The sequence below is a fragment of the Dermacentor andersoni genome, chromosome 4, assembly GCF_023375885.2.
Source record: "Dermacentor andersoni chromosome 4, qqDerAnde1_hic_scaffold, whole genome shotgun sequence".
Lineage (NCBI taxonomy): Eukaryota > Metazoa > Arthropoda > Arachnida > Ixodida > Ixodidae > Dermacentor > Dermacentor andersoni.
The window spans coordinates 129,396,001-129,414,073 of record NC_092817.1 but is presented as its reverse complement, the minus strand read 5'-3'; the positions used below and the strand labels follow the sequence as shown (position 1 = coordinate 129,414,073).

General features: G+C 43.7%; 1 protein-coding gene across 2 annotated transcripts; it reads left to right on the top strand.

The window, feature by feature from the left end:
* Nucleotides 1-937: 937 nt before the first annotated feature.
* LOC126537807 (uncharacterized) lies at nucleotides 938-17,828 on the top strand. Of its 2 annotated transcripts, XM_050184883.3 has the most exons (6): nucleotides 939-1,117; nucleotides 3,834-3,884; nucleotides 7,749-7,799; nucleotides 14,512-14,577; nucleotides 16,611-16,667; nucleotides 17,550-17,828. In XM_050184883.3, the coding sequence occupies exons 1-6, from the start codon at nucleotides 1,030-1,032 to the stop codon at nucleotides 17,798-17,800; spliced, it is 564 nt and encodes a 187-aa protein (XP_050040840.1). In that variant the 5' UTR covers nucleotides 939-1,029; the 3' UTR covers nucleotides 17,801-17,828. The 2 variants fall into 2 exon arrangements, with proteins under 2 accessions (XP_054930414.1, XP_050040840.1); XM_055074439.2 differs by lacking the exon at nucleotides 3,834-3,884 and having other exon boundaries at nucleotides 938-1,117.
* The last annotated feature ends 245 nt before the right edge of the window (nucleotides 17,829-18,073 follow it).

Genomic DNA, 18,073 nt, shown 5'->3' with positions numbered 1-18,073 from the left:
TGCATGGCAACTGATGATAGTGAGCTCACAAAATTAGCCAAATGACATCAGCAGGAAACACAAATACGGACATACACTCATAGACAAATTTACACTCTTCGAAGTGTATATTTGCCATACAACGATAATTTCGTGCCTTGCATACGTTTCCTTTTTGAAAACGTTGCGCTCGTTATTTCCTGTCGAGAATGCTCTGTCATGCTGATAACATGCATGTCATTCCTGACTCGGAAGGACCGGGCTCGCGGTGTTAAAGAAAGGCATTGCGGACAAGGAAGATGACGATTATTGTTCTGTAGCAAGATACGACCCAAAGGGTGCACCTCTTTTCAAGAGTGTAGAGGATCTAGACTGATATGCTGATTACAACGGCTATTCAATGCCAAAAGTGTGCGCGGGACAAAACCTTGCGCTAGTGAACAAGGAGAATATGTGTCATGAAATAATAGAGTGACAATGTAGAAATAGGAAGTGATGTGAACGTTGAAATAAGCAGCGATGTATCGACTTTGCCTTAGTCTTAGAGACGGTTTACGAATGACTAGACATAATGACAATGGACAAGAAAAGGACAGCTTCGGTAGCGATGGTAAACGTATAAAACCTTCCACTTCGGTAAAGATAAAAATTCACGACTGAAAGCCACAGCAGCCGAATACTTAAAAGTTATTTAAAAGCAAATAGCAGGGATTCTAAAAATTATAGAGGAAATGCGAAGTCCCTTCCTGCCTGGAACTACAAGGAGCTATTAGACGTTCTGCACCGGGAGAAAATTTGCCTATACACGGATAAAACCTAGCACTTATGGAGTACGATTGCGTTGTTACTGGAGCTATCGCGCCTTTGTTTCAGTGCACTTTGTCGTTTTCGAACGTCAGAGAAACCGCTCCATTGTAATGACAAGCGCAGGTATGACGTATATAAAAATAACCTGTACTCTCACTGCTAAAGAACCTGCAGTCCTGGTTTCTAGCGGTGAGTGTATAGTCATAAAAGGGAGCTGCTTTCGTCGATGCACCGTTTCTGGTAATGCCGAAAATCATGAGGCAAGGCGCACTCGTCATACTTGTCCTTCTGGCACCGATTCCTGAAGTCCTCGGTTTCGGTGCGTTTTTGGGTGTGTATTTATTCCTATTTATTATTTTTCACTGTGGTTGCACGATGTAATTTTCAAACATATGCATGCACCTTTCGCCGTTCTCAGCATCACATAAAGAACCCAAAGGGCACAACCTGCGCCAGTGTACGAAATGTGCCGTTTGTAATGGTGCCACTTGTCGCTTTTTTTTTTACTCCAGTTACCCGTCTACAGACATTACCATCATATTTTATGGTGGTGTGTAGGAGTGGCTGGTAAAGTATTTGTTCGAAAGTCACCAATGCAAACATCAAATTAAGATTACGAAGTACAGAAATCAGTACTGATAAACATTTACTTAAATAGCAATGAATTGGACGGTTAGTTCACGGCACAGAGTCTGAAGCACTAGTAGATGCATAACGTTCAGTTTCTAGCTTAAGCTGATGCTTTGACATCTGTATTGAGAAGTACCTTTCCGATTATCTCACCAGGTTATTTAGTAGTTTTTATTAATAATGATGTCCGTGGTTCAAGACCAAATTGTGCAGTGAAGCGTTGGTATCTGCGATTGTCACTAAAGACTATGCTATCTAAAATTTAGTTTAAATATCGTGATCAGAAAAAAATCACAGTGCTGCTCACAATAGCTCTAAATTATATTCAAAATACGGCTGGCTGATAAATATTTCGGACTGCAAGATTTATTCGCACTAATATACCGGCGTATGTGCTGGTAAACTTTCTCATGAGTAAACCACATCGAATGGAACGCTTTTGTCAAAAGCCACGGAGGTTACACAGAATATTGAAGAAAGCTACGAACTCATTTATCGTCTTGATCGGTGGTCGCTGTGACGAAAGCTACGCACACACATTTATTGTCTTGCTAGGAGAGTCGGTATTATTTGGACGTTATGGGGGTGGCAACGGTCTCGTGCTCGCCATTACAAACTGATCGGCTCGGTTACAACATTCCACGCGTTCTTAGCCCTAGTCAAGTCTATGCACGATTGGCTGGAAGTGATGGGGTTTGCGACATTTGTCTGGCATATGAAACCAAAGCACTGCAGCACACACAGCATATATCACTTCTCCGTTATGGATATGTCGATGTTGAAATCACCATCGACAATAATGTGCATGGATTTATCATCCCTGACGAAGCACCTCAATCTAACTTTTGAGTATACCCGGTTGTAGACAGTTTATACCACAATTCCGTCCCCTATGCGAACGGCACACATATCAGCACAGCCAGTGAGACTTTCGCCTGGCGACGGGGGTAGGATGTCCTGCACGTGGCCTTCCCATAGCAACTGCTGGGGCCACAAGCATTCAGCAAAGAGCAGCGAAAAGTTGATACATTCTTTGGAAACACGCATACCACTTACATAACAGCATACGTTACAATAAATAGGTCAAGAAAAAGCAACCGAACCACATACTTTATGGCAAGGTGCTCTTGATAGCAATGCGAAGCACGTAGTGCTCCCCACAAACGTGCCCCGGTAGAGATTACTCTTGCGCAAGCTGCCGTGGCGACGAAAGCTTTCGACGTAGAGTATGACGTGCGTAGGCTTTTGTATACAAGGTAACCAGCCTAGGAACTGATCTCAATGTTGTTGCAGTACTATTATGGGCCGTGGCGTGCCGTGAAAATTTCTCCCATTCCTAGCATCACTCTAGCATAGCACTACTACGATTACTCTGAGGCCATAAAGCACTGCACACCACCCTGAGCTGTTGTAGTAGTGCTTTTCTATAGCTTCTGTGCTCGTCAGCCTTCACAGAGTGGAATGGCTCAATAATTTTTTTACCGCCCTATAGTAGCCCGCTGAGAGGCTGTGCTATAATTAAGATATCCAACTGACGGTCCTGAAGTTACCCTACACGTTTGTAAACGAACCTTCGGCGTAACATTTCCTAAATATATGTAAGCACCCAGATATGTTTACCCTTTCATATATTTCTCTGTAGTACACCTAAACCACTGAGCGTGTTCGGCGGTTTCCTGAATGAAATGCTATACGACAAGGCCAAATTATTCTCGATGTGTTTGACAATCATCCGTTGCAAAACTTTCCAAGTACCTCTGTTTTGAATTCATATGTGCTGTCAGTGGTGCTGGCGAGAGGCTTCTCTAAATGGTAGTCAATTAGGGTCGCATGCAGTCTTCTCAACTTCTGAAAGCCGTTATGAGTAAGGTTCAATTTCTAATTTGTTATAGCTTGCTTAAATTCCGTTGTTGCTGTGGTAAACTTAGCATCTTCTATGCAATATGATAGGAAAATTTCATCACTCTCCCATTCTCGCACTTCCCTCACTTGAGCTTCTCAAAAAATGTTAATCCGAGGACTATTGCTACTTGTGCCTGCACTAACTGATAAATTTTCTCTCAACAGACGCATTTCTGCTTAATCAGACCTGTTTTTAGCACTGTGGTGCTACTTGGTAACTCATGTGCTAACAGGAGAATTCATATGTTCTGTGAGGGAGTCAAAGTGTTGTAAAATATTATTATTCTGCAAGATTACAGCAATGACTGCGAAGTTTTGCGGTAAAATTGTTAGGGAAGCTTTTCTAAGAAGTAGTGAGCTCAGCCCAAGTTTCCATATTCGTCTATAATGAAGGCCCTGTTTGAGCACTGATGTTGTGCCGATTTATTAGTTCACGGTGCTTTTCGCTTAACAGTTTCACCCAGATTTAAAATGGAGTGCATAAAATAGATGTCTTGTTTACTGTACATATCCAGGAAGGTTGGCGGTGAGACTGCCGGTCTTGTTGAGGCCCTTGTCCAAGGTTGGTGAGTACAGGTTTTACTATATTTGAGAAAACAATCTCCACATGCGGCATGCAGCCGAACGACTTTGTTCAAGTTTCCTGCCACTGTAAGGCAAATAATGATCAACATCCAACATCAACATTATCTACATCGGTCTATCGATCTGCATGGCAGGACGCCAGCTGGCTTTACCCTATGCTTGAGGACATTCTAATTCCATTACACTGCCTTCTTTTCTGTTGTCCTCGAATGTATCACCTTTCTCTCGGCACCTATTCTGTAACTCAGCTAGACCGCTGTTTACGCATCCTACGCAAAACATGGTCCACCCATCTCCCTTTGTTTTCTATTATAGTCAACTAGAATAACCGTAGCCCCTATACGACCTTTGTTCCGCCAGAGTGCCTTCATGTCCCCTAACGTTAGGCGTATTATAGATTTGTTCCCTGGTTCGTTGCGTCGTCCTTACTTACTTCTCGAGCTTACTTCTTGACCTCCGAGTTTCTGCCTCATAGTGACTGACCCTAGAAACATGATCATTCTTCACTTCATTTGCAGCATAGCCATAAGCTGGCTGTGATGATTTTCTAATGCCTGCCGATGTGTTCCAGCTCATTTTATTAAGCCCGCTAGGCGGAGCATTTTATTCCTCTGTAAATATTCTCGCAATTAGTGTCCCCTGCGAGGATATGACCTAGATAAACGTGCTGTTGTACAGCTTGTGGAAAATGTCTGCCAATTACTAATCTCATTATCTACGTCTTCTACGAATTATTATTGTTCAAGCAGACTCTTACATATTCTCGGTTAAGGTCCTCAATCAATTCTTGCTAGCGATTTCCAGCGTTTCTGAGCAGCAGAATGTAATCTACAAACCGCGAGTAGACGAAATATTTGTCATTTATCCTGAATCCTGACATTTCCCAGTCCAATCTATGGAATACTTCTAAGCATGCGGCGAATATTCCCAGAGTTATTTTGCCTCCTTGTCAGGCCCCTTTCTTGGCGGAAATTCAATGTAGCTGTGGTATATTTATAAGATATTCACGTGTCGTAAGATATTCGTAAGATATTCACGTGTCGTTACTGTACTACTTGGCTACGCAACGCCTCCATCACTGTTTCTATCAATACTAAATCGAGTGCCTTGTCACAATCGATAAAATCCATACAGAGTGGCTCGTTCTACTACGCATATTTCTAAATTCCGCTATGATGGAATGCATATGACTCATTGTTGAACAAGCCTGCCTGTAACAAGCCAATTTACATAGTGGATTTTCGTCAGGTGGTGCCCTGATTCAATTCAAAATTGCTTTGTACTGTATTTTGTGCTATATTGAAGTCAAAGTTCTCCTCCTAAAGCTTTTTCAAATCGTAAACTTGTCCCTTCCTGTTTATTAGTATATTATTGGTATTCTTCCGATTCTCTAGTATGTTGAAGCCTTAGGAATTGCGAACAAAGCGTATAGAGAATTATTTCGACAATAATAACCCCTCCATCGTTAATTAAACGTACTGGCAAAATTCAGACGTATCTCCCTCGAGTTTGAGCTCGTATGTAGCGCGATAGTATATATCGTCGTTTTTCTTGTTATGTCCTTTATTATTGGAAAATCTTGCCTATTTGTCGCCTTGGTACCTTACGGCTGACCTAAATTTTATCTTCAGAAATTTATCTACTTATGGTCTTATTTGTTGTCACTAAGTTACCTACATCTTTTTCTTCTAAATACGGATAATTGTTGGAGAGCATAAGACCGATTTCATACTCAATTTTTTTGTTGCTGCCATAATAGCCTGTTCCGACATAAATAGCTTTGCTCTTTCTTCATGTTAAGAGCAATTTTTTACCTCGCTAACAAATATTGACGTTAAATTATTTTTCATTCATTTCGAACTACAGAGACATTCGCTATAATTATCCAGTTCTGCCCAAGCCCGCTAGGTGGAGCAATGTTTTCAGTCTGCTGCGAGTTGTCGATTAATTTTTCTTCGCGTGGCAATGTGCTAGCCGTCTGGTTAGGTGAAACGGCAGAGTTACCATTCCGAAAAGGCATTGGTTCTGGGTTCAATTGCTGTACAAGGATAATTCTTTTTTATTCAACTGGCAGGTTTTCTTTCTGAGAAACCCATGGATGTTTTCTTTGTGTCTTAGTGCTATTGCAGCGGTCGATGACAATTTTGTCTTTCGAGGACCGTTCTACACTTTGCGAACTTCCGCAAAACTACTTTACCTATATTGAGCTGCAATTTGGTTTACTAGCCATCAGAGTCATCAATTTCGCGCGCTTATTTTTCTTTTATTGCGAACTATTCAAACGAAAAACGATCACAAAACTGTACTCGGCTGTTTCGGTTACGTTGGTTGCACGTCACTTATCACAGCATACCAAGCAATTTAAGATATACCTTCAGGTAGACAGGAGCAGCAGCAGAAGCAGCAGCAATTGTGCAGTGCTGTGCAGTGGTGACGCAAGGAATACTTCATTTTAAAATACTCAGAGGCGTTAGTTATTTAATTGGCGAGACAGAACCAGCCATCTTCAGCAAAATGTAGTAAGGAGGGAACAAACTTTGGTCTAAAACATCCGGTGGCCGAAGTTACCGACTTTCTCCTCCACGCTCGCCTGCTTCTCTTGTGGACTTCTCCGTAGCCGGCATATAAGTGCGTCAAGCTCTAATATAGTGCCCCGCTGTAATGTAGGTCACTAAAGCGCCACAATGCAATCCTCTGTTGAATTCTACCTCTCCAAATCGTGCTTTCAAAAATTTTTCTTCATAAATGCAGAGACCGGAGTGTGAAAATCTTTCGCGTGAACAATTCATAACAACTCGACTACATCGATACACATCAATGGCTGGACTACAGGTATCTTCCAAACAAACTGGACTTCGCAAATAGGATTTAGATTACGAATTACAAGTACTGAGACAATTTCAGCAAGATAGTGAAGACTAACGAAACAAATACTTCAGTAAAGTGGCAACTAAATCTCCAGAAGGAACCACAATGGAGTGACTGAAAGCGCTACTCTCACACTTCAAACTGCTAGAGCGCAGACAAATATCAGCGGTATTTGAATCTCTGGTACAGACTATGCGACAGCAACTTCAATGTTCCGCTATCAATGCAAATTAAGAATGCGAAGTGAATGCGGACCTGATTGTGTCACGCGCGCAGCAACAGAGCTCTCAAAATGGGTTTCATAAAGAACTGATCCTCTTCAAGGCTGGCTTTGCGACCGCGCAAAATTGAGAACGGTACGGCGAAGCTGTTGGTTGCTGCTACAAGCCAGCAGCCCTGCCACTCTGTGTACTACTGTTTACTAAAGCATTGTGCGTCGGCTTATAGCCGAGATGAAAAATACAAATGAAGCGAAAAGGAACGCATGCCGCGGCTGCTTGTTTAGCAGAAGCAGCCAACACCTAACCAATTGCTTTGACACTATTTCGCGGTCACAATGTTAGCTATTTAGTAGTGTTGGTTCTTTGAAACCCCATTTCAGGGTGCTGCTGGCGTGCGCGCATGAGATGCGGCTACTCGTCTTCACCATGCTTTCACTTGTTTTTTTTCTTGTTTCGCGAAACAACGTTGTAACACGGAAATAGTAATTGGCGAAAACGTAACAAGTTGAAAACTTTTTTCAATGTTCGCGAATAAGATGCGCAATTTCACATTCATGCATGCTTACGCAGGTATGCGAGGAAATCTAAGTTTGCGCGATGGCATTTGACTAAACAGCGTTCGCCCCGTCGCCGTATCTCGTCGCCATTTTGTTTAACAACTTGACCTGCGTTAGCTGGGACGCATCTTAGATGTATGTTTATGTGGAGTTTCCGTGCACGTGTATGATCCTTCAATTTTTTTCTTCTTTTTGGCAGGAGAAGTCGCACATGTCTTGGGCCATCTAGGTGGAGGATTGTTGGAACTTAGTAAGTTGAGCGTTTATACCGAAGGCACCATGTTCTCATGACATGCCGGATCGTAGTAGACATGTCTTGACAACGAAGTATACCTTGAGCACACATTACTGGCATCGCATCATAGAGAAAGAAATTCAACAAGAAGAGACACTCGGCAAAAACTGCAAACAGGAAACACGTCACGCTTAGTGTTTGATTCCAACCGTTAGCTGGCGTGAGCATCGAAAAAAAAAAGAATGTGAAATAAACTTAGACAACGTTTTATTTTTTTTTTTCATTCTTTCCCGCTAGAAGTAAAAAGTTTTGCGTATACATGGACTTATAGTTTTCGACTTATTTTGTTGCGTTGCCTAGCAACAAGCTAGAGGCATGCCGCACGCGCCATATGCTTGCGGTATGCGCCAGATACGTCACCAAAGCGAGCAAGGTCGGCGGCGCATGTGAAGTTCGCATGTTCGGTGACCTGTTTGTTTCGGACGTCGCCTGGTTTGTTGGGCTCCCGGTGTATTCTTGCGTTCCTTCTGCACTTCGACATAACGCCAATGCGCTATTGGACTACGGCAAGGTGAGAAATTCAGGCTTTTACGGCACTGCACCGAGGCTTGCGACGCAGTTAGCGAAAAATCAGCGTCCTGGCGTAGCGTCCTAGAATACATAATTTGAGTTAATGGCTCGTACTGGGAGATGTTCCTGACGCTTTCTATGAGCGCCAGCAATATTTTAACATTTTTCGGCAGTTCTTGGGCATACTTGCTGCACTCGGCTTTGTGACGCAGTTAGTTTCGCGTGTACTGAGTCTTACTTGGACAAGTTTTTTTTCTCTGACCCCGAATATTGCTGTGACTAATTTCATAACTTTCTGGGGTACCTCTGTAGCACAGTGGCTGCGCCCGGCGTCGTGACGCAGTTAGCGAAAAGAAGCTCGGTCGTGGCGAGAAAGTAAGTTTTGCGTGTACTGAATCTCAGTGGGACAAGTTTGTGACGCTTTTAGTGGTCCCGCAACAACATATACCTTCTTTTGGTACTCGTGCTTGCGAAAACAGGACGAGCCATTGCCAGGAGTGATAACACCGGAGTGTGTTGCTTGCGCTGGCATAACGCGCGAAAGATAACGCCGAGTATAGGTCAAAAACCAAGAACTTCAAAATTCAGTCTTCCGAACGACTGAAAGCAGGCTTTGCAACCACGCATTTCTCTTGAGTGCGAGTAGTAGGAATTCTGCCAGCGTCTAGCAAGGTCTGGCTGAGAGCCTGTCTTATGGCCACTTATATTTATGACCACGTTATATTTTTACAATCTGTGAGTCCGCCGCAACTCAGCTTCGCCACATATGCCCTCACCGTCGCGTCCATTATGCCTATGGCGCCTAGTAAATTCCGAGCTACTGTTTGAGCTGTTTTGCAGCACGGGCCTAGCATGCTTGCTATCGCTGTCATTGCTTCGGCCTTCGGCCTAAGATGTGTTAATGAAAAACTGTGCGCATTTAGAGGCGTCTATATATGAATGTCCAACAAAAATGCCCACTGCTTCTTACAATACACATATCACATTTCTTAAACATTTCTTCGTCCGCAGTTCCAGTACGCTTCACCCATTCGTCCCCTCATCGTGCCTAATTAATTGATTCCCTTGAGTTGGTTCGAAATCCTGCCGCACGTTTTATTTCCAGGAACTACAACGGTCACTCGAGCGTAACAAACATGAAATCATTGCCCTCTTTCTGCATTGCAATGACGACGATTAATCGCCCTAATCTGTCTCTTTCCTACGATAGTCTACAGTGCCAATGATTCATTGCTGCCTCTTGTACTGCCTTACCTCACTGCACGTCGTTTAAACAACCCTATAAGCTACCGGCGCAATTCTGGTGGAACCGTCGCATTTAATTCATTCATTTTCCCGCAAGAAATCATTTCCTGGAATGGTCTTCCGCAGCACATCATGAACATCTGTTTTTCAGCTAGTTTTAGGGCCTAAGTACTCGCGATCGTTTTGTAGCTACTAACGAGTGATTACCTATTGTATAATAATGTTTTTACTTTTTCAGTAATGGGTACTAAGAACCGATAAGCACTGCTTAAATATGTTACTCATGCTCCTTATCATACCCCTATCTATGTAATCTCCCTCACACAATGCTCCGATGATGTAGTCTGGGACGCAACGTAGATAAATAAATTAATAAATAAATAAATTATTATTTAATTATCGATTGATTCATTCTTATTAAAAAGGGACACCTATTTTAACGGGCTTGAATTTAACGGGATTTTAACGGGCTAGTCACACTTTCCATGATATGTTTTAATAGTACTATCGATACAATTTCGCGACCGTGAATGCGTCATAGAAATTTTCGGGAAGAGCGTCCTGCATAAAATGGCGATCACGCAAGATTTATACCAAGTGGTATTTGAATTAAATTGTGCAATCTGGACATGTACCCTAAATTGAATAAATCGATATGCATAGAGGAGTGTGTTTTCGCAAACACCAGATTGTCATTCGCCTTGTGAACAACGATAACTTCTAATAACCTAAATTATGCCACAGACTTGAGCGATCTCCGAGGCGTGCCATTTGGTCACGTGGCTTTCTCTAAAATGATCACATACGCACACACACGCCCTCAGACACGCCCACACACACACGCACACACACACACACACACGCATATATATATATATATATATATATATATATATATATATAGCAACAAAGACGCCAGGCATGCTGATCATGATCTCCGCCAATGAGGAATATGGAAGTAGCATAATGTCTCATACTGATTTCCCCTCGTGTTTAATCGCACACCTGGCTTCGCGGCAGTCTTATGAAACGCCGCGTATTTGGTTTCAAACATGAGACACGCATTAACTTCGTCCTGCGGCAAAGCAGAAAGCAAGGAGCGCGAACAGGCTAGATACGGTACTTAACAAAGTGTATCAGCCCGAGAATTTCTCAACGTCGGAAAAAACGCTCAGGAAATTTATTGTGCAAGCCACGAGAGGCGCACAGGTATCCAGAGTAAAACCTTTTCTCCAGGGGAGAAATTCACATCGCGGAAAGTCGAGTCTCAGCGACACTTGCGGTCATTCCTGGAGATGCCGGTCTTTATGCGGGCAAGGTGTCGGTAGTAGGACCGGTGAGCAACAAGCTGTCCGGAAAAGACAGCTGCGGATAAGTACGGGAGCCGAGAAGAAACATAAATCCAGGACGAACCTTGGTGAGCGGCCCTAAAGACCACGAAGAAAATTTAGAGCCCTTCCATTATGTGAAGATGAAAGACCAGCGAAGCTCCATTGCACAATTAGTATATTAAGTTCTATACGTTCGTTATGCTGAATTGACACGTAACTTCGCTGCTTGCATTATGTTTTCTTTATCCTTGTTTTTTTTTATTTATTTGTTTTTTTACACATATATGCACTAACGTTTCGACACGCATGGTCATAGTCTAGCGAGCCTACAGGTGTATGTGCCTTTGAGCTTGGACACTTTCTGCACTATCACCAGGATGGCCCACCTGATTTGTTTTTGTCAACATGTCGGGCACATCTGTTTTATCCAGGTCCTAGCCATAGACAGCTTCGCTGTATAAGGAGAAACTCTCGTTCCGCGATCGGTAGCCGCATTCTCTGTGAAAGTAGGAGACGCCAGAATGGCATCACGGTTCCTGGGGCCCGGACAGAGGTGCATCGCACCTGAACGTTTTGTAGAGTCATTAGTGTATGGAAGCTAGAACGTGTCTTATGAATGGTGCTTAAGGCGAGAAAAACTTCGCTGAGAACAGACGAAAGGAAGGTCTTCCCACCCTCGCGAGGGAGGACACGTGGAGATTGTTGGCGTTATACAAGGGCCTGGGTGCGATGTCGGCTGGTAGTTTTTGAGTGGTCAATGTTCGCACATTATTGAGGAGCAAACCCGCGCCTGTCACCCCACTGGCGCAGTTTACAGTTCAGGGAGATGTGCCCTCCATAGCCGCAGTAATAACAAGCAGGGCGGGTAGTACTCCACGCGGAGTAGAGCTGCTGTGCACATTCTGCTGGTGGTAGTCAAGCCACAGCTGCGTGACCGGCTGGTTTAGGCTCAGGTGAGGTAGTGACTGAGGACAGTGCAGCAACGTCATCTTCAGTACAGGCGCCGGACAGGCATTGGGATCGTCTGAACCCTTGAAACTCAAGGCCGACGCAATCTCTTCCAAATGCTGTTGCTTAAGTTGGTCGGATGAGTAGGAATGGATGCTATGGGAACATAGGAAGAGCATCTTGAGTGTTCGTGGAGCTCTTTGAAAGGAGCGGCATGTATTTGCGTTCGTCTGTCTGATTCTGTTTGTTCCAGCCGTTCTCGCATGGTTGGTATACTATCATGCACACGTTTTCTTTTGCCTGAGAACCTAAAGCTGTCGTTGTATTATTCACTTTTCCTTTCAAAACTGTACTATTGCTACCTTGTGTAAGGAACGACAATTTCGAACATTCTCAGGCTTTCTAAATTACAAAACAAGGGTTGTCCGTTTCATTGTCAATGCTCCGTATAACGCAGACACAAGGTGCATCTGTAGATCCTAAACGTAGCACTAGTCTTCTTGCACGATGCTTTACCAATGGCGTGCTACAAACAAAGGACTAAAATGAACAATCTGTACTTGAAGGAACTTGCTAACGTGACAGAAAGACTAAATGTTTATAATACGCGCAGAATGACTTTTTGGTTTTCTCCACGGAGCTGTGCTAACTATGGCCGACAAATGATCGCATATACATTGCCTACCCTTTTAATCCACTAGCATTGTTTACTGTAGTTTTGCTATTTTTTATGTCATGCAGAGAAGCAAAATATTTCCCTTTTACTGATAGACTTCCAGGACTTTCACGTGTACAGTTTTTGTCATTGTGTGCTTGTCGCATACGAACATTTCTTTTTGCCTCTTGGGAGTGCAATTATCAGGCAGTACAGACCCCGTCAAGCCTTCTGTGGCTTTTAGTCTTTGCCCCCCAGCTTTTTGTCGGTGCTATGCGCGCACCATATTGCCGAACTAAAAATTAATGAATGAATAAACCTTTGGCCGATGCTCGACGATTGTCCGACGTAACTGCGCGCAGCGTGCAGACGAAGGGATGACTGGCAAGTCAAAGGCGAATAGTTGTGGCGTCCATAATGGTAAGTTGACTCTGATAGGAAGAGCATTTTACGTCTTCGATAATATGGCGTATCCCAATGCTTTGGGACAAAACGCAACTCTCGCGCTGGCCACATTGCAAGACGTCCTTAATGCAGGTGGTGTAGGCTTGGGGGAGTGCCGAAAATTTTGCAAAGATTTTGCGCAAATGTCGTTCAGTTATGGATATGTTGCCGATGGCTCAAAGCTAGGCTTACGGACATAGGAGATGTAGAAGTGGGCGTTCAGTACTTGAGAAAACGGTCCCTTCTCAGTTGAAATTGCTTTCTCGGCCAACGTTTGTGAGCCAGTCCTCAAATTCACAACCGCGTAGACTAGCGAAGCCACGCGGACGCCTTCTCATGGCCCATATAGCAGGGGAAGGCCACGCAGAGATGGCAGTGTCGAAGGTGCCAGGAGGGTTTAAGCGCACATAGCCGTAGACCGTGGTATTACGCAGTGACCCGAATAGAACTTCAGGAACAAACTGCGAGAAAACTTGGGGAGCAAGAATCACCACCACAACTTATACACAAGGGTGGCGATTTCGTAACGATGCCTTTTCCGATGCCATACATTTTCGCGCTTCAGTCAGTGGTCACAGAGACGCTCCGCCCACGTTATCGATAGGATGAGCCGAATGGGAACAGTGGACGATAAGAGTGACGTAGAATCGAGTTGGAAGCCTGGATCTTTTGCTCTCGCACAGTCCTTTAGATTAAATTTTCTTAATATCGACCCAGCCGCCAGTCGGCACAGCACGCGCTAAGCTGTCAATTTCATGATGCGGCAGCTGACGACAAATTCAAGGCGGGCGAACACTGTAGGTTAGCGTACGATAATGAAACGCTGAGAGTTATCGCAGTTTCTCGTTCATATTGTCCACCACTTCATGCCATCCACGGCAGCTGCCCCCTGGAAGCGCTACGAGCTCTGGCCTATAGACGTTCTTCCTGGCCAGCAGGAATGTAGCCTCGAACTCGGTGCAATTTTGGAGCCTCACTGCTTTCTTCCTGGCAGTAGTGTGTGCGCACCTTCATGATTTCCAGCGGCAGCTTGCAGATGTTGTGTTGCAGATGCCCAGCTAAGAGCAACCACTTGCGAAATTCTTCTTGCCGTGAGGAACGATATCGAGCGTAATTATTACTTTTCCCCACACTGCCACTGCATACACAGCTATGCGTAGAAACATATTTTAACAATCATGCAGAAGAATCGATTGTGAAGAGTGACGACCCACTCTTCACGTACAGCAAACTGCCGCTACACAGGAACACAGCCACCAACGCTACACAGCCAGCCGCACCTACCGTCAGGGCGAACCCTGACGGTAGGTGGAGCCACCGGGTCAACATGCCAGCACTCTGATATGTACATGAAGTGAGGTAGACGCGTGGATTGTGATGCAGGTTATTGTGTTTTCGGCAGTAGTCAGGTCTAAATCGCTCCACACGCAAGCATACTTTACTGTAAATATATAGTTTGGCCAACAACCACGTTGTCTGATAGATGGTGTCTCAGTGCCCAAATGTGAGCTTTTTATTTATTTTATTTTCTCAGAAAGAGAACCAGAAGAGCTTCAAGAGTCGGATGTCGCCGACATATATGCACTCGGAATGGGACCGGGTAAGTGGAGCGGTCACGTAACTAGGCAGCCATGTCTTGGTAAACTGTGTGATGGTAGCCAGTGATACGTGGCGATAAAGTGCTCCCGGAGCACTGATTACTGGTTAGCACAGATTAGAATCTTCGTTCTATCAATGAGCGCATTTGTTAAGTGCGCAAGCACCATATGGTGTACTAGGTTTGAAAGTTAATGTCAATATTAACAATAATACAAACTAAAATTATTCTTGGAGGAATCGCAATAAACATAGTACTTAGAAGGGGGGTGATTCAGCGAGAATAAGCAGCTTCACTTGCGTTAGCGTGAATACTTCACCTTGAAACGGATCGGACCAGCTGTGATGGAATTTAGCTGTGTGTAGAGCGTCGGAAAGCAAACTAGTGGTGCTCTCGCCAGGTCAAATGCTCCAGGTCTGCAACGAACGCTGTTTGCGGTTACTTCTACATTTTTCTGAGCGAATAAACTAGTAACTCGCCGCGCTGAATGACAAAGCATCATCTTCTCTTTCCACCGCTAAACTTAGGCATGCTATCAAAAGGATAGGTAGACTCGTGCCATTCTGCGTGTGATGATTAGCTTCAGACTTCCCAAGCAAGCTATCGTTCCGGCTACCGCTGCCTTCGGACAAAAGTAAATTACTGGGAATATTCCTTCTGGCTAAAGCACTCATAACACTAATGCTTGGGCGGGAAGCTAAAAAAACAAACCAAATTAGGTTTAAGCGCACTTAACTAATTTATTAAACCGCTTGCCCAAACAAAGTACACTCACCATCTTGAAATGCCAGCGACAGATTTAAAATATACAAAAAGAAAGTAATAGCCTACTAGCCGGGAATAAAGAAGGCATCCCGAGTGAAATGTTTCGAGCAAACCACCGCAGTGTCAGTCATCGTTTTCCCTAATGTCCAAGCTTCTTAACCACGTCGCTCTGCGTTCCGTGTCGTCTGCTGCTTTAGTAAAACGATGACATGATGAATTACCGTCTTTCCAGTGCGATAATACGCATAATGCGAAATTCTTTCGGCATCCGTATTGCTTTTTTTTCCTTTCCGGGTTTCTGCGCGGCGGCATCGGGAAGATTAGTGAACTACGAGGCAAGTTTGCAGCAGAGGTTTTTATGTGAGAACTGGCGCAGTACTTAGATCGTCTGGTTCTCGGCGCCACCACTAGGGGGCAATCATATATTTGGAGTCTCGAATTGTAAGATACCTAGCGAGTACCTAAGCAAGCGCATTTTCCCAGTTTTTGCTCCGCAATGTTTGCATTACAGATTTTTACCTTTTTTAACACGGTTTAACAATACATGGTCGTACGCAAATGTATGTACTTAAAGAGGGCTGAGACAAAATTTTAAAACTTAAGAGGACATTCAGATGACCGGAGGCTCTGGCCTACAACATTGCAAGTTATGCTGATGTACAGGAATAATTTTGAACGTACCGCGCACATAACGTACACAGAGACCTTTTAAAATGATGTGAGCCAAGACCATGGGATCGTAGAGTGAATGACGCACGTGACTTCAGTGTATTTTTCTTTTTGCGTTACTGCTTCCCAGGAGGCTGTTTCAATTCAAGATGTAAAGATAACTAGCCAAAATATGTCCCCTCCGTCTTAAACATAGTTGAAGCTAAGACCTCCAGATTGTGTTGACTCGTAATGAACAGTGGATCAGCAACTAGTCCTTGAATGCCGAATCGAAGAATCAGCTTCAAATCCGAGTTCCACTAAGTGTATGCTGCCGCAATCAAGTGCCTTCTGTTTTTCTGTGCTACGCATAAAACAAATACCCGACAGTATTGGCTTGAAACTCTTTCTGACTAAGTCTTATTGTCAGACAAAACTTTGTAAATGCTTTTTTGGTCTCCGGTGAAATGAAGTAATTCGAATACAAGCGCAATTTTTTCTGGTATTCACCTATTTCAGCTGTACTCCTACCTATTCTTGTTTATTGAATGTCTCGAACCAGCTTTGTACTATCGAATATTTTAACGCTACCTATCTAACACATTCGCTTTCTTTGTTTTTAGGTCCTCGACCCTTTGACCTTCGCCCAAACCCAAACAATAATATAACTGGATATACTGGTGAGTACAGCTTCTATGCTGTTAGCGATGATTCATTAAAATGCAACGGTGACATGGGGAACATTTGCGTCTTCATATAGCGTTAATATCAGTTGCCAAAGCTTTGTAGTTTCGGTTCGCATTCTTTTAATGTTGTTACCGGTGCATCTGCTGATTTACATTGAGTGAATGCAATATATGCTGGTGCGCCAGCAACACGTCTCGCACCTTACCATGAACAGAGCAAACTGCAATGCAAAAGTATATTGTGAAACGCAGGGCTCTGAGGCTCATCTTGAAGAAGAAATATTTTATGCCTTTACATGGCTTGTTTCATGTAGGAGTGGATATTCCTGTCTTGCAATAATTTTTGAGGCCATGCGTCGTGCGGGGAGTGAGCCCTGTGAATGTTTTAGTAAGCCTTTGCGGATGGTTTTGAGATGTGACGAAAAAACCTGCAGTACAGGTGAGCATGGCGCTAAAAACCTAAGTTTGGAGGTTCACCGAATTGGTTTATGACCTTAGGTATGTACATAAGGTATATAGGTGCTAAAATTTGCACCAGCTTCGGACTCCTACTGGCGGGGCAAAATTTGGTGTTCATTGATGATGCGAAGTCATTGTGCGCAGTAATTGTACTACCAGGAGACCTTCCGCTTCTCGGTCAAGCGATGCATAGTACTGTACAGTGTTCATTTTCGGCTTAAATATATACTATTCTGCTTAGTTCAGTGCACCTAATGCTAGTCGGTGTGCTAAGAGCACTCATCTGACACAAAAAAAATATTTACAAAGATATATTCAATGGTCGTTCCTCCCGAATAGTAGTTCGCTTCAAACATTGTGCTATCATGCAATCCTGGTCTAGCAATACTGAATAATGAATGCACTTCGTCTTCCTAGGGCCTGGCATTTCAGGTACTACAGAATTCTCAGCGAACAGCACAATATCTCTACAGTGCGGAAAGTGCAGCTGTACGTTTCACTGGAAAGCGGACTTTTATGGGAAAAGAATCGGTTGCACTTCATCGGTGAAAAAATTCAGCTGCTCGTGCAAACGGAGTAGCTGCAGCAGCCGGAAGATTGTGAAGTGCCTAAAAAATCTGGCGTCTGGAAATTGTGAGCAACGTCTGCAACAAATCTCTTGCCTCTAATTTTTAGTAAAGGCCTACTTACGTAATATTTCTCGTGCGTTGTCTGTTGTTTGTTTCGACTAGAATTGTTTTACAGAAATATCGGACGAATGCGTCGGCGTTGCTGCGATTTAAAGGAAACTGCTTATGATGTTCACAGCATTTACATTCAGAAAAAAACTTGCGGGAGAACCCAGCTTATGGTGACTGTCGACGGTAAAGCACTAGCATTGAATCAATATTGCGACGCAACGTATTGCCACCTCATTTGTGAGGCATGTACTGCAGCGGAAC

What these genes read in the sequence shown, in the direction of transcription:
- LOC126537807 (XM_050184883.3), top strand. Translation starts at nt 1,030, where the DNA reads ATGCCGAAAATCATGAGGCAAGGCGCACTCGTCATACTTGTCCTTCTG. An exon ending in GAGGCCCTTGTCCAAGGTTG is followed by an intron (nt 3,885 to 7,748) that starts GTGAGTACAGGT and finishes TCTTTTTGGCAG; the next exon opens with GAGAAGTCGCACATGTCTTG. An exon ending in TGGAGGATTGTTGGAACTTA is followed by an intron (nt 7,800 to 14,511) that starts GTAAGTTGAGCG and finishes TTATTTTCTCAG; the next exon opens with AAAGAGAACCAGAAGAGCTT.